General features: G+C 48.9%; 1 protein-coding gene and 1 long non-coding RNA gene across 4 annotated transcripts in view; one reads left to right on the forward strand and one right to left on the reverse strand.

Annotated features, from left to right (window-relative positions):
• Positions 1-2,195, reverse strand: part of LOC138758935 (uncharacterized) — a 27,006-nt gene extending 24,811 nt beyond the window's left edge. For both annotated transcript variants that reach the window (XR_011354539.1, XR_011354538.1), the window contains exon 1: positions 1,918-2,195. This is a non-coding gene — a long non-coding RNA (uncharacterized lncRNA). The remainder of the gene's footprint in view (positions 1-1,917) is intronic.
• Positions 1-10,284, forward strand: part of LOC138758933 (nuclear receptor subfamily 2 group F member 1-A-like) — a 14,951-nt gene extending 4,667 nt beyond the window's left edge. Inside the window, exons 1-3 of one of the 2 annotated variants that reach the window (XM_069928551.1) lie at positions 1,769-1,976; positions 5,477-5,989; positions 9,909-10,284. In XM_069928551.1, coding sequence (XP_069784652.1) covers positions 1,928-1,976; positions 5,477-5,989; positions 9,909-10,183 — 837 coding nt within the window. In that variant the 5' untranslated portion in view covers positions 1,769-1,927 and the 3' untranslated portion in view covers positions 10,184-10,284. Of the gene's footprint in view, positions 1-1,768; positions 1,977-5,476; positions 5,990-9,908 lie in introns of those variants that run through there. The other variant, XM_069928550.1, reaches the window with a different exon arrangement.
• The last annotated feature ends 6,290 nt before the right edge of the window (positions 10,285-16,574 follow it).

A 16,574-nucleotide genomic window follows, 5' to 3' on the forward strand; every position in this document is an offset into this window, starting at 1 on the left:
ATTTCCTTCTGCATTAGTCTCACCCATACCTGACCTATTCAGTTCCAGCTCTCACACATATGTAACCCCTGTTTTTCAGGTGATGAGGTCAGTCAGAACAAAAACAGGTTCTTCAGCCCCTCTAGTCTGTGATGACCATCAACCACCCACCTTCACAAATCCTTACTGATGCTCCATTCTCTTCACTATTCTATAAACTCTGCAGCTATCCTATATACACCAAGTGATAACCTTTCCAACCCACGTGTCTGCATTTTGTGGGGTCAGGAACAATTTGCAAATTCCACACAAGCATCATTGAAGTGGGGACTGAACTCAGGGAAACCCATGGAATCAGGTAGAAACATGCAAACTCCACACAATCAGTGCCTGAGATGGGAAGGAATGATGGATGACTGGATGGACCAAGGTTTTTACTCATCGGAATTTAGAATGAGAGGGGGCCTCATTGAAAAGTATATAATTCTGACAGGTTAGATGCAGGAAGAATGTTCCCAATGTTGCAGAAATCCAGAACAAGGGGTCACAGTCTAAGGAGAAGAGGTAAGTCATTTTAGACTGGGATGAGGAGAAACTTCTTCACTCTGAGAGTTGTGAACTTGTGGAATCCTCTCCCACAGAGGCCAGTTCATTAGATATATTCAAAAGAGAGTGGATATGGCCCTTGTGGCAACAGGGATCACGGGATGTGGATAGAGAGAGAGCAGGAAAAGGTGACTGAGGTGGCATGATCCGCCGTGATCATATTGAATGGTGTGTAGGATCAATGGGCTGAATGGCCTCCTGCTCCTATTTTTTTGTTTCTCTTCTCTTCATGTCTGCCCCCTTGCAGTCTGACCTCTTGCAACAATGTGTTCCTCTCCTCACCTTCCGCCTTAACTCTTCAGCTCTGGTCCTCACTTCATCCCAACGAGTCTGGGATTAGTCTCAAGATTGTACTTTGCATTTTCTTTCTCTCATTAAATTCTTCATTCTTTCTTTGGATTGCTCATTCACAGCCACAGGGGCCATCCGAAATTCCTTCCGTTGTGTTTAAGGCAGAGAACTAATCACCATTTCAGACGCACACAGCGTCCCCCACGCCCCACACGGTGTCACAATACAGGATGCACTCTGGCCTGGGAGGAGACTGCCCGTGGCCCCAGGGACCTCAGCTTTCACTCGGGTCAAAGTGCCTTTGACCTCAATGCAGCCGCCTGCCTCCCTCCCTCCCTCTCTCAGCCACCAAACCCTACCACCACCTGCCTCCTGCAGAGCAGCGTCTAGTCAACAGATTTATTCTGCAGGAGCCTCATCCGCAGACTTCAGTGGTGCCATTTGGGGCAGGATCTTCAATCTCTTGGGGGCTGAGAATTCTTCAGCCTCTACACGAGTTGACAAATCTTACAGCCTTCACTTCCAATGTCACAGATCAGATTATTCCAGTCCTGCCGCAAAACAACGAATTTCATGACTTGGTCAGGACAACAAATTCTGATTCCAACATCCGGAACAAAACCAAAACTTCCACAGGGGAATCCAAGCTCTGGAAATGCAAGGCATTTCCTCTCTCCCGCCAACTCCTTCCCCTCCCACCTTTCCTCTCCTTTGCCGAGTGATCATTTTCTTGAAACGGGGAAACACTTTCGGTTGTTTGTTGTGTGACTTGTGTGCACACCTCTCTCCAGCCCTGCTGTAACCTGATGCTGATCATTGTTGCAGGCTCTGACCTTCAGGGTATTGTTATAAGCTCACGTGTCATTGCTCCAGGCTTGTGTTTCATCAGGTTAAAAACTCTGCACTCAAGCAGAACTGGGAAAGAATAGGCTCCCTGTCGATGTCATGGCCCATTCTCTACCCTGAGAGACCACCACCCTTCCCCCCCACCCCACCTCCCCCAAATTCTCAGAAACCGTGAAAGAAAAGTTGTCCATTTACCAGCAGCAAAATGAATTCAACCCCGTCCCTTTCCTCTGGAATGTGCTGCATCGCAGGGAGTATGTGAGGGACAGGGCAGAGGGATCGTTCCTCTTGGTCTAATCTTTCTGCTCTTCCAGGTGTACTCACAGTCAGCAAGAGCACAAGACAACAGGAGCAGGAGGTTACTGCACCCCCCACCATTCAAATGACCAAAGCTGATCTTTGCTGGTCTCAACCTCTCCTGCACTATTTCTCTGCACCCCTCTGTTCCTCATTCAATCCATGAGTAAAATATGAAAGTCTGCAGACAGGAAGTAAAGACATAATGCTGGAGAAACTCAGCTGGTCAGTGTACTTTATGTCACAAAGACAAAGATACATAACCAACGTTTCGGCCTTGAGCCCTTCATCAAGTTGTGAATGTTTCTCCACCTTCACTTAATGTACTTTTTTTTTAAATCCAGCATCACAACCTGCTTCTTGATGGAGGGATCAGGACTGAAACATTGACTATTCCTTCATTCCCACTGGCGCTGCCCGGCCTGCGATTTTCTCCAGCACGGTTTGTTTTGTTCCACCAACCCATTTTCCTCTTATTGGACCTTCCAGCTTTTTGCGATCACCCGCTAGAACCCCGGAATACCTCTGAGCTGCACTCAGTTGAGGTCTCTCCATTTAGGTTACATTTCACTTTAGATTTCTCTGCCTGAAGTCATTGACCTCGTCAGGTTTCTGCCCGTTCGATCGATATTGGTTGTAGAATCACTGCATTCTCTACACAAGTCATGATTCCACCATTTCTATATCATCTGTACATTTGGAAACCTTACACCGAGTCACTGATGTAAATAGTGAGCAACGTTAGGCCAAAAAAAATGATCCCTGGGGAATTCCTCTGCTTACCATACACTCTGAAAGGCCCCATTCATTCTCTGTGTTCCAGGTAACAGCCAACTTTATGTCCACTCTAGCATCCATCAGCTTTTGGTTTCAACAAGACACCTTTTAGAGATGTCAATACACTTGCATCTTGCATCCTCCCCTTGGTGCATCCTCAAAGAATTTGAGCAAAATGTGTCCACGTGATTTTCCTTTTGTAAACCTAGATAGGTCAAGTTTAATTCTATTCAGCTTGGCTGAGTGTGGAACTCTTCGCTCTCACAACAATGAAGGATCTGACAAAATTGATTTAGTTGTGGCATAGAGGATTACAATGTTGAAATTGGCCTTCAGCTCAATTCTGCCATGCCAAACCAAGTTGTCTATCTGAGCTCATCTCACTTGCCTGAGTTTGGCCAACATCCCTAAACCATTCTTATCCATGTGCCTGTCTAAAAGTCATTTGATCGTGGTAATCGTTCCTGCCTGTATCACTTCCTCTGGAAGCTCGTTCCACAGATCCACTACCCTCTGTGTGAAAATGTTATCACTCAGGTTCCTTTCAAATCTTTCTCCTAAATCAATACCCTGGGGAAAGGACTATAATATGATTTTTATGTACCTCAAAGAAATCTCCTCCCCCACCCCTCCCTGAGCCTTTGACACCAGGAAAGAGGACGCAGACTATGCGATCTCATTATAACCAAACCCTCCAGTCGTTCTTTCTTTCCTATCACTGAGAGAACAGGATGGCACATAATACTCCAGGTGCAGTCTCGCCAACGTCTTGCACAGTTGTAACATCACATCCCTGCTCCTGTACACAATGTCCTGACCGTTGAAGGCAAGTGTGACAAATGGGTTCCTCGTTGCCCTGTCTACCCATGTCACCACTTACCTGCCTATCTGCAACCCTAAGTCTCTCTGTCCTACAACACTCTCCAAGGCCCTACTATTCATTGTGTAAGTCCTGCCCTGTTTTAACCAAGCAAAATTAAATTCCTTGCACATGCTGGATTTAAATTCTATCTGCCATTTCTTGGCCCACTTTCCCAGTTCATGTAGTAACCTCAAAAACCTTCACTACTGTTCATTATAGTCAGGTGCATGGATTGGAACGTCTGAGGGGGAATGCAGTCAAATGGAGCGAATGTCGGCATGGACTTTATCTCAACCCCTTATAATTTTATACACTTCAATCATGTCTAAATGGAAGATGAATTTCAATGTGAACAAATGTGAGGTTATTCATTTTGCAGGAAGTAATAGGAAAGCTGAGTATTATTTAAATGGAGACAAGCTAGGGAGTGGGGAAGTGCAAATGGATCTGGGTGTACTTGTTCACCGGTCACTGAAGGCTAGCATGCAGGTTCAGAAAGCTGTGAAGAAGGCAAATGGAATGTTGGCTTTCATAAAGAGGGGATTGGAGTATAGGAACAGAGACGCCCTTCTGCAGTTATACAGGGCCCTGGTGAGACCCCACCTGGAGTATTGCGTCCAGTTCTGGTTTCCAAACTTGAGGAAGGACATACTAGCTATAGAGGGTGTGCAGCGCAGATTTACAAGGTTAGTTCCAGGGATGGCAGGGTTGTCATATGCAGCAAGGCTAGAAAAACTGGACTTGTATCTATTGGAGTTTAGAAGGATGAGGGGGGACATGATTGAGGTATATAAAATCATCAGGGGGATAGACAAGGTGAAGTCTGATTACTTGTTCCCAATGATGGGGGAGACGAGGACTAGAGGGCATAGTTTAAGAATACAGGGTAGGCCCTTTAGGACGGAGATGAGAAAGCATTTTATTACCCAGAGAAGTGTGAATCTGTGGAATGCTCTGCCACAGAGGGTGGTAGAGGCGGATTCGCTGACTATGTTCAAAAGAGAGTTAGATAAGACTCTTGTGGGTAACGGAGTTAAGGGTTATGGGGATAAGGCTGGAAAGGGGTACTGATGGTAATGATCAGCCATGATCTAAAATGGTGGTGCTGGCCCAACAGGCCAAATGGCCTACTCCAGCTCCTATTGTCTATTGTCTATTGTCCTCTCAACCCCTTGCTCTTGGGAGAATAGACCCTGCCTCTTCAGCCTTTCCTTGTAACTGAGACACCGTCCCTGAGGATCATGGCACTGCAAGTTCTGCCTCTGTGACCACTGGTACTATGTCGACTGTTTCTGGGTACAGTCAGAGTCTGAGTATTGTCATTTTGTATGTCGTGGTGATGTCAGTAGACCACCTGTGTCCTTGTCCAGAGCCACTTGCTTGTGCAATAATGGCAGCTGAGGAATGAGATTCAAGCCACCGGTACATCCTTGTGGCAGTCACATGGAGATTGGAAAGCAGTGGATGGCTATGAAAACAAATGGGTCCACCAGCATTCCCCTCTTCCCTGGTCTGGCTTATGTACATCTCCAGACCAGGCCAGGTCTGAAACTCCTTGAAATGGCCTAGCATGGCTCCACGTAGCTCAGCATGGTTACAGCTTAAGGATAATCACAGGTGGGCAGTGAGTGGCAGCAGCCAACGCTGAGACAAAAGCAACAACTCCCATCCCTCTTGGGTTACACTGAGGAGCTCCTGAACCAGTGAGGCTCTAACATAATGCTCCCCCAATGGGAGCCCGTTCTGTGTGTCAGCTAGCGTGGGTAGGATGTGGATTTCTCACTCTTCCCTCTCTCTTCCCCTCTCTCTCTCCATCAGCGGTTCAGCGAGGACGGATCCCGGCAGCTCAGCCCAACCCTGGGGATCTCTCACTGTCGGTCGGAGAGCAGCTGAACGGAGGCAACATTTCAGGACTCATCTCCCTGCTCTTGCGAGCAGAACCCTATCCCACCTCCCGCTACAGCACCCAGTACAACCTGATGAGCATCGACAATATCTGCGAGTTGGCAGCACGCCTGTTATTCAGTGCAGTGGAGTGGGCTCGAAACATCCCCTTCTTCCCCGAGCTTCAGGTCTCCGACCAGGTGGCCCTGCTGCGGCTCTCCTGGAGTGAGCTCTTTGTGCTGAATGCTGCCCAATCCTCCCTGCCCCTCCACATGGCCCCACTCCTCGCTGCTGCAGGCCTTCATGTCACCCAGATGTCTGCAGACCGGGTGGTGACTTTCATGGATCAGATCCGAGCCTTTCAGGACCAGGTGGAGAAGCTGAAGTTCCTGCAGGTCGACTCTGCTGAGTACAGCTGTCTGAAGGCCATCGCCCTCTACACTCCAGGTCAGTGTGACTATGGGATATGTTGAACCCCATGAGCTGTGGTAGCACCGTGGCTTCTGTGTCTTCACAAAAGGGCAAATTGCCAGATTCATTTTCACTAGGTTCCCAATATAAAAATCACACAAAATAACCTGCAAGCAAAACTGTGAGTACTGGAAATCTGAAATCAAAAGTGTAAATTCTGGAAATCTCAGTATCTGTGGAGAGGAGAGAGCAAACATTTGATTTTTGTGATCTTGCATCAGGCTGATGAGAAGTCGTCCTCCTGAAGCATTAACGGTTTCTCTCTACCTTGGTTGCTGTCCGATCTGCTCAGTCTTTCTGCAGGTGTTAAAAATTCTGAATCAGGTAAGAATTTCTTTTGGCATGACTGTGATCTGGGGCTGGGAGGGGTCAAGATCAACCCAACAGCTGTTGTGGTCGCAATTCCTCGTGTACGGCAGGGAGTGAGGGAGGGGCAGGGTGAGGGATGAGATGGAAGGGAAATGTGGGGGATGGGAGGGAGGGAGGGGAGGGAAGGGGGTGTGAGGGAGGGGAGGTAGGTAGGAGTTGTGAGATGGGTGGGAGGGAGGGTCAGAGGGAGGCGATGGAGGGGGTGTGAGGGAGGGAAGAGGCAGGTGAGGGATGGGGGAGGGGTGTGAGGGAGAGAAGGGAGGGGGAGGTAGGAAGGGGGTATGAGGGAAGGGGTGTAAGGGGAGTGTGAGAGGGGGTGGAGGGTCAGGGAGGGGATGGGGTTGAGGGGAGGAGGTGTGAGCGGGAGGTGAGGAATGTGAGGGAGAGAGGGGTGGTGTGAACGAGAAAGGGGTGATCTGAGGGAGGGAGGGGTGGTGTGAGGGAGGGAGGGGTGGTGTGAGGGAGGGAGGGGCTGTCAGGGAAGGAGGGGCAGTGTGGGACAGGTTGTCAGTAGTCCATATCGCTGAGAAATGCAGAGGTCATGGCTAAGAAATGGCCTCTACTGTGTGCAGACAGCTGACTGCTGGTTTAGAATTGCCCTGAATGAGCGCGGTGTTGTCCGTGGAGTGCTGTCAGCCTCAGGAACCCTCCAACCACAGATCCAGCTGTCAGACTCCTGGAAATGAACCCTTAAACAACTCAAAGGTGCCAAATGCTGAAATTTATATCTGGTTGTTTAAAGACAAGGGGTTAAGTGGTGTGCAGTCTTACTCCAAGAGCACATGCTGGGAGATGTGTCTTATGACCTTTCTATTTATCTATTTGTTTTAATGTTGGACATACAGCACAGTAACAGGCTCTTCTGGCCCACGAGCCTATACTAACCAAGCATCTCCATATGACCAATTAACCTACCAGCTCTCTTGCTTTTGGAATGTGTGAGGAAACCGGAGCACCAGGGTGGGGTGGGGGGAAGGGGAAACCCTCACAGACACAGGGAGAACTGTCAGACTCCTTGCAGTAAGCACTGTTACAGTGAAGTCACCCCACTGCACAAACCATGCTACCCCAGTATCTTCTCTATTGTAGGAAAATTGTTAATCCCTTTATCACACATGAACAGACAAACTGCAATCATTTTAATGAAAATAAAAATCTGCAGATGTGGGATGTGGGTTGTTTCAAATTCTCAGCTGGGTTATCTGTGCAGTGGGGATGTTACATTTCAGGTTGAAGGCTGATTGCTGAACATTTCAAATATCTGGTCATTCACAGCAGCACTAGAGGGGTTATAAGACCATAAGACCATAAGACATAGAAGCAGAAATAGCTCAGCCCCACTGCCCAGCCTTCTCCCCACAACCTTTAATGCCCTGGCTAATCAAGAGCCTATCAATCTCTGCCTTATCCCTTTGGACTCTGTGTCCCCAATTTCCAGGACCGGTTTTGTACCCAACCGCCAGCTAGTTCAAACTGGTATTCATAGTGTAGTTTACCCATGGACCCAGTTTGGAGTCCAAAGGGTTAAATACACCTAGTGACCTGGCCTCCACAACCGCCTGCGGCAACAAATTCCACAGATTTACCATCCTCCAGCTGGAGAAATTCCTCCACATCTCTGTTTTAAGAGAAAGCCCTTCAATCCTAAAGTTGTGCCCTTTTGTCCTTGACTCTCCCACCATGAGAGGGGGATGGGGTTGAGGGGAGGAGGTGTGAGCGGGAGGTGAGGAATGTGAGGGATAGAGGGGTGGTGTGAACGAGAAAGGGGTGATCTGAGGGAGGGAGGGGTGGTGTGAGGGAGGGAGGGGTGGTCTAGTCTCTCCATGTCTTTCAACATTCGAAATGTTTCAATGAGATGCTCCCTCATTCTCCTAAACTCCAACAAGTGCAGGCCAAAAGCTGTCAAATGCTCCCCCTACGATAAACCCTTTCATTTCCAGAATCATTCTGGTGAACTTCCTCTGAACTTTCTCCACCTTGAGTCAGTAGGAACTACCAGGGGTCCCCAGGTCAGACAGGACACCGGGAACCAGCCGCCGATGCCGACACATGCCTCTCGTACTCCACTAAAGCTGTCAGGACTGGGCTGAGAAGCAATTCCAGGGACTCCACTGGTTTGCGGAGCTGTAACCTGCCCCAGGCTCCTCGTACTTCGGCACCTTGTGAAAATTGCCCATTGCAGGGAGAAACATCACATCCCTGCAGGTCACTCTCTGCCTCAGATCTCCCAAACCATTTGATCTCTTTTGTGAAGTGTAGTCTCTGTAATAGTTTGGGAAACACAGCACCCATTCTGCAGAGCAAGATCCCACAAATGTGATGAGTCAGCAGATAACGTTATCATTGACGTTGCTAGATTGCCAGAGTCTTTGTCTGAGGCAGAACTGACAAATACTGGAGGGAATGGACTCAAGCTGAGAGAGGGAGCTTAAAGTAGATGTGCAGGGAAAGTTTTTTTTCCCCCACAGAGAGTGGTGGGTGCGGGAATGGACAGTCAGGCAGGTGATGGAGTGGATATGATTGTGGTGCTTTGGAGGCATTTAGACAGACAGACAGGTGAAGGCAGAGGGACATGGACCATGTGCAGACAGATGGAATTAGATTGGCATCATGGTCAACACAGTCATTACAGGCTGACTAGCCTGTTCCTGTGTTGGTTTGTTTTCTGTTCCATGGTTGAGGGATAAATTGTGTCCCAGACACCAGGAGATTCCTTCTTTTAATACGATTCATCTCTTGATTGGAAAGAAGATTGAAAACACAGGTGGTCATCAGGCTCCAGTGGAAGCAGCCTTTAACTGTTTGCACAGAAGCCTTGACCAGCAATAGAGGATAACCACTGAGCCACCACCAGGAGCTCACCGTGGCTCTTAGCTTATCCCAGGGGAAGTATGGGATCATTTCAAGGCAATACACAAAAGTGCTGGAGAAACTCAGCAGGTCACACAGCGACTATCAGAAGCAAAGGGATTTAACCAGTGTTTCGGGCCTGACCCTTTCATCATACCTTGATGAAGGGCTCAGGCCCGCAATGTTGGATACAGTAAAACCCCTGGTGTCTGTCACCTACAGGGATTAGTAGATGACAGATAAGCGAGTTTTCTGGTTGCTTGAGCCTGTGTATTGCCTGATAGGCAAACTAATGGCACAACAAGTTTAATCTTCCATATTTTTTAATCCATTTATTTTCTGTGATTTTTTTGGCCAGTTGCTTGAATTTTGGATAACAGGGATTCTACTGTATATCCCTTTGCTTCCTACAGACACTGTTTTACCTATTGAGTTTCTCCAGCACTTTTGTGTATTACACTACAATCCCAGCGCCTGCAGAATTTCCTGTTTAACATATTTCAAGACATTATTTCTTTCCCCATGACTAATACATTGATTAGGAACCAGGAGAGGGTGTTCCCTCCAGGAATGTTGACCATGAGTCACCTCAAGCCCACAAGGAGGAGTTAAACGTGAACTCTTGCACTTTTGGTGATGAATGAGTTGTGTTTCTTTGTCCATTCCTCTCCACCAGATGCCTCTGGATTGTCTGAACCAGTCCACATCGAGAGCTTGCAAGAGAAGATCCAGGAATGTCTCGCTGAGTACGTTCGCTGCCAGTACCCACCCCAACCTCAACGCTTCGGGAAGCTTCTCCTGCGGCTGCCTGCTCTCCGTGCAGTGCCCGCATCCCTCATTGGACAACTCTTCTTCATGAGGCTGGTGGGGAAGACCCCCATCGAAACCCTGATCAGAGACATGCTTCTGTCTGGAGGTTCCTTCAATTGGCCCTACATGGCAACTCAATGAAAAGCTAGAGTAGTGACAGACCCTTCTGTTCAATGTCCACACCAGGCTCTGCCACCAGTCACACTTGTTCTCAATAAGATGTATGGGATTGTTTGATTTAAGCAATGAGTGGGAGGTGATATTTCAATTCATGCAGGTATGTGTGTCTTTGTTTACAGAGATTGAACTGACATTTCAGATCATTCAGCCAGACAGCATTTACCTCTCCAATTGGCCAATGAGAGTTACCAATGCTGAAATCTGGTAAAAGAAAACTTTTGACCAGTCCCTGTCTCTCTTGCCCCATTCCTACCCCTGTCCCTCCCCCTCTTCTGCTCCTACTCCTGCCCCTGACCCTTTCCCAGAGCCTGTCCATTCCTGCCCCTGCCCATCCCCTTACACCTGTTCCTGCCCTTCCCCCCGCCCCTACGCCTGACCCTCCCCTGCTCCTACTCCTGCCCCTGTCCTTTCCCCAATTCCTGCCCATTCCATCCCCTTCCTCTCCACTTCCCCTGGCCCTGCCCTTCCCTTTACACCTGCTCCTGCCCCAGTTCCAGCCTGACCCTCTCCCCCTTCCCCATTTCCTGCCCCTGCCCTGCCCCGGTTGCCATGACCAGAAATGGTTACCTGAACTGTTGGATGGTTCTGACGGCACACCACATGTGAAAGGCTAGTTGATGCCTTCCTTGTCGATTCACACATGAAGAATGGTCCTGGGGTGTACAGGTCAAGGCTACTTAAACCTGAGAATACTTCAGTGATGAACCGATCAGGCCTGCAGAGGCCAAAGGGGAAAAAATATAATGGAGTAGGTTTGAATGAAAGAACAAGGAAACCCACAATGATCAGGGCCAACGCTGACATGGAGAGCTCGGTGTTTAACTGAGCACCATTCCTGTGCAGACCATCAGCCCACTGATTGGGGCAGAGAATGGGGTGGAGACTGTGCCCACGTCCATCATGTAAAGGTTCTTTCACTCCAAGGCTCAGTATCTGCATGTTACTCTTTCTTCATGTTGCTATCTTGGTGAGTCTGGCCCTTCTAACCTTGAAAAGCACTTCACAAGGATCTCCAAGAACACAACATTATCGCACAAAGGGTGAGTGGAAAAGACCATGCGAGGCCAGCAGTTTAAATGAAGAAATCTTGAAGAGAAGCCCCCACAAGTACAGAGGGGAGAGGTAGAGAATGTTTGGCCCTCCCTTAGCCCTGCAATGTAAGGCAAAAGTCACACTAACAAAATCTGTTCTTAATGTTGTCCAGTAACACCACATTCTTGGCAGTTGGATGTACATGATGTATCTTCGAACTGTGCTTTCCAGCTTGTGGCGTAGCTCCTGACCTTCTGTGTGAAATGTTGCAATAACATAACCTTATTTTCTTCCTGACCTTTTCTGATCTGTGGTGGTAACTTTCTTGTGTGTCTCTAGCTAACAGTGGTTATCAGTAACTAGTTCCCACAAAACCAAGTCTTGGCACAGACTAGAAGGGCTGAACAGCCTTCTTCTGTGCTGTAATGTTCTACAGTTCTAAACACTGTGCATGGGAATGCTAAATTTGTTTGAGGTGAGGTACATTGAGAACTTACCAGGAGTGAGAAACATTGGGCAACACGGTTGGCCCAACGCTGTTACAGCATCAGTGATCGGGAGCAAGGTTCAAATCACACGCTGTCTGTAAGGAATTCGTCCGTTCTCCTCATATCTGTATGGGCTTCCACCCAACGTTCGAAACGTAGCAGTAAGTTAATTGAGTGTAATTGGGCGGCACAGACTGGTGGACCAAAAAGACCTGCTACCATGCTGCATGTCTAAATTTAAATATATGAGATATATTAAGACTGGAATAATTAGGCCTAAACTTTGCAGATAGTTGGACCATCACGAAGTAACAAGGCAAGGAAAGGCCTTCCACCCATCATGTTATTTCTGGACATCAAATTCTTCTCGATGCTAATCCTATTTTCCAGCACTTGTCCTGTAATCTTTTTTACCTTGGCATTTTAAATGTTCATTTAAATACTTCTTCAATGTTATGAGAGCCTTTACCGCCCCTTCAGGCAGAGCATCTGAATTCCAACCCCCTCTGCATGAAACAGTCCTCCTCAAATCTCCTACCCCGACCTGAAACCTCTGCCCTCTGGTCATAGACTCCTCCATGGAAAAGGAGTTCTCACTGTCTTCCCCATCTACCACTCACATTTAATCACCTCCCAACCCCTCCTCCATTTACCAACCCCCCCCACCAACTCCATAAAAAAGCCTCAATCTTGACCATTGTGTTTGTCCCAGGTCAGGTCATTGGAGATATTACTCCAAAGAAGAAGCGATCTATTCCAATGACCATTGATGTGGACAGGGGTGCCCCCTCTCCCGAAGTCAACGATCATCTCCATCATCTTGTTGAAATTAAAACGTTTCTAGTGATGCCTGCCAGGAGTGAGAAGGAACCGTGTTAGCAGTGAGACACATTCTTAAAGTTCACCTGGATTGAGATACACAATGAGTGAAATGTGTCAGGTTGATTATGAGAAAATTTTCTCAGAGGTGAAATACATTCGAACTAGAATTTACCAGTAATAAGTTACAATAGTGTGAACATGTCAGCACTGAAATACATCAGAAGTTAAATTCTGTTCCTTTGGGCTGTTTTGTGTTGTGTCCGTTGTTCCTTGATCCCCTCGGAGTGAATCGAATTACTGACACACATCACCGCTGAAACTTACCGAAGAAGGAATGACACAGACGAGGATGGCACTGGGACAGGCCCTGTGCCAACCACCACACCAAGTCTCTGCTGCCTACACACAGGACCCACCCACTTCCTGCACATTCACCAATCTAAGGAATTAAAATTCAGCTGAAGTCTACCCAGTAGTCAAGCTGTGGCTTAACCGGCCATTTGTATTGTTATGCATCACCTTCCTGCTTTTATGTTCTACACCCTATCTAATAAAGCCAAATATCCCTAGTCATCCATTTCCAACAGGATACCAAGTAAAACATGAAAGTCTACAGACATTGTGGTTGAAGTAAAAACACAAAGCATACCTTGATGGAGGGCTCAGGAACCCTCAAAGCTGTGCGCATGTGCACGCGCGCACATTTGGCAACCTGTGCCAAAAAGGGAATTCATGTGTGCACAAAAGGTTAGTTCTCTAAAATAATGCAGTAATTAATAATTATACTTAAGTGTTACTTCATAGAATGCAGTCATACTTGTATCATAAAAACATCCCATTACATTTTTATTAACCATGAGCGATAGGTTGTGACAAAATTACCTTGAAACTGTTTCAAGCCTACATTTGCACAAGTATTCAGTGCATACATACTTTTGTGATTGGGGAAAAAAATTGCACAACTTAAGATTTTTGTGCACACTGTTAAAAATTAGAGGGACCATTGCTCAAGCCCGAAACGTTGATCATGTATCTTTATCTTTACTGTATAAAGTACACTGTTTGACCTGCTGATTTTCTCCAGCGTTGTGTTTTCAATCCAACAGGATCCCATGACTAAGCACTCATTCACCTCCCCTCTCCTCGGCATTTGAAAGGGACCATTCCCCCCCCTCCCTTTACTCTCCAGTCTATTCTCCGCCTTCTCACTCTCCACTCCCCATCTTCTGACATGCCCTAATGCAACCATAGGAGATGCATCACCTCTTGCCTTCCCACCATCCAGGGGGCCAAATACTCTTTCCAGATGAGGCAGTGATCCACTCACACTTCTTCCAGTTAAGTCATCTATATTCATTGTCAGCAGTGTGCTCTCCTTTGCACTGGAGATCCCATTATGAAGCACTTTCATTCAGTCCATAGGAGAGAGCTTGACGTTCCCAATGTCGACCACTTTAATGTTTCTTCCCACTCCGACATGGAAGAAGTTTTCTCTGGATGAGGAGTCTAGGATCTGGAGTCATGGTTTAAGAATAGGTTATTTAGGACTGAGATGAGGAAGTTCCTTCATTCAGAGAGCAGAGAACCTTGAAGGTTTAGAAGATCATGAGAGACAATCTTTTTCTTAGGGGAGAGGAGGAGGTGTGACATAGATGGAGTCAGAGGGGAAGAGTCTGATGAAGTGTTGATGGAGGATATAGGTGCGGAGATGTCGACGGGGTCAATGGAGGGGAGGGGTGTGATGAGGTGTAGATGGGGTCAATGGAGGTGAAGGGGTGTGATGAGATATAGATGGGTCAATGGAGCTGAAGGGGTGAGATGAGATATGATGGGTCAATGGAGTTGAAGGGGTGAGATGAGATATAGATGGGTCAATGGAGGTGAAGGGGTGTGATGAGATATAGATGGGTCAATGGAGGTGAAGGGGTGTGATGAGATATAGATGGGTCAATGGAGGTGAAGGGGTGTGATGAGATATAGATGGGTCAATGGAGGTGAAGGGGTGAGATGAGGTGTAGGGTTTGTTGAGAATTAATGAGGGGTGTGTGATGGGGGTGGTGAAGGGAGTGATGAGGGGGTGTTGATGAGAGGGATGAGGAGGGACTGCTGAGGGGGTGTTGTTGAGGGGGTCTTTAGGGAGGGTCTTGAGGGGTATCGAGGAGTGTCTTGAGTGGGTGTTGTTGATGAGCAGTTCCCATCCCTTCTGGTTGAACAGCACAGTTTCATATGTCGTGTGCCATGCGTGACTCCTTGTCCCCACATAGTCCTCAACGCTAATCGATTAATAATATCACTGCAGGGCTTAAATGTGGTTCAAAGCCACGACAGAGCCGGAACAGCAGCGTTTCATCGACTTCAAGCAATATTCCAGGCCATTAAATTGTTCAATCACTGGATGGGGCTAGTGAGCCATCCCTCACCCACAGGGCTGAACACATTCAGCAGCAGGCAGGAGGAGCAGCAAGGTTCCCTGGGTCTGAAGCAAAGCCCCTTCGGGAGCCCTGCTCGCCATCGGCAGCCTCCTAGCCCCGATCCTTGGTTTAGGCACCCTAGTGTGAGTGAGTCCTTCCCTCCCTCAACCCTCCGCTGCTGAGCCCCACCCTGGACTGTTGCTGTGGTCTACCACCCTGTCGGCCAGCTCCCCACCCTGGCTTCTTCTCCTCAGTGGGGTGTTTTTTCTCACTCCAGTGCCCTTCCGCCAGTCCACGGCCCCCTCAGAGCATACCCCACCCCGCTCATGGTCTGGGCTGTCGATCTAGGGCACCAGGGGAAAAAAGTGGCTCCGTTCTACCAGCTGTTTCAACTTGCATGAGGCCATCAAGTGGAACTGTCGGCCAGTAAGGAGCGGGTGGCGGACGCCCGGGGAGGGAGAGGACGGTGGGGAGTGGGAGACAGGGCAGGCGGAGAGGGGAGCGGGGGAGGGAGGGGGTAGTGGGAGAGGGAGAGAAGGGGAGCAGGGGAGGGGAGGGGGAGCAAACTGGGGGGTGCCACGCTGGGGGTAACGGGCATAGGGAGGGAGGGAGAGTGGGGAGCGGGCAAGGGAGGAAGGGCAGATGGGGGGGAAGAGAGGGGGAGGGGAGGGAGGGGGAGTGGGCAGAGGAAGGAGGGCAGATAGGCAGGGGAGGGAGAGAGGGGGCGTGGGTGGGGGAGAGGGGTTTGGAAAGCGGGAGGTGGGACACAGGTGGGAGGGAGAGAGGGGGAGCAGGGGATAGCAGGCTGGGGGAGGGAAAGAGGGAGGGAGAGGGGATTGGGCAGGAGAGGGAAGTGGGTGTGGAGGGAGGGGGCGAGGGTGGGAGGAGGGAGGGGGAGCAGGCAGAGAGGGGGTGCAGGGGGAGGGAGCGGGAAAGGGAGGGGGGTGCAGGGGGAGGGAGCGGGAAAGGGAGGGGAGGTGCAAGGAGGGAGGGAGAGGGGGCATAGGCGGGAGCGGGCGGGGAGAGGGATGGAAAGTGTGAGGTGGGACACTGGCGGGAGGGAAAGAGGGGGGATGGGGCGGGGAAGGGATAGTGGGGACAGGAGCTAGAGGGGGAGTGGGAGGAAAGAGGGGGAGGGAGAGATGAAGGAGCGGGGAGGCGGGGACTGGCAGAAAGATAGTGAGAAAGATGAAGGTGAGGGATAGGACAGTCCCATGGGGGCTTCACCCCCATGTCCCCCGTCTTCACCCCCATGTCCCCCGTCTTCACCCCCATGCCCCCCTCTTCTTCCAGCTCTTACTCTTGCCCATCAATTCTCAGCTTTTCTGTCCAGCCCTCCTTTCCCTTCTCCCCCTGCCTTTTCATAAAGGCACCTGCCTGCTTATTCTTCATACCTTGATCAGGGCCCAGGCCTGAAACGTCGGTTACGTATCTTTGCCTCCTATGGACACTGCTGGACCTGCGGAGTTTCTCCAGTATTTTTCTGTATTTATTATAATCACAGCATCTGAAGACATTTTTGTTTCACTCCAAAAAGTTCATGTGTCAGGTAAGATGGTGAACTCAGAACGAGAAACTGACATGCAACTGAGGTTCTGT

This window comes from Narcine bancroftii, chromosome 3 (genome assembly GCF_036971445.1).
Source record: "Narcine bancroftii isolate sNarBan1 chromosome 3, sNarBan1.hap1, whole genome shotgun sequence".
NCBI lineage: Eukaryota > Metazoa > Chordata > Chondrichthyes > Torpediniformes > Narcinidae > Narcine > Narcine bancroftii.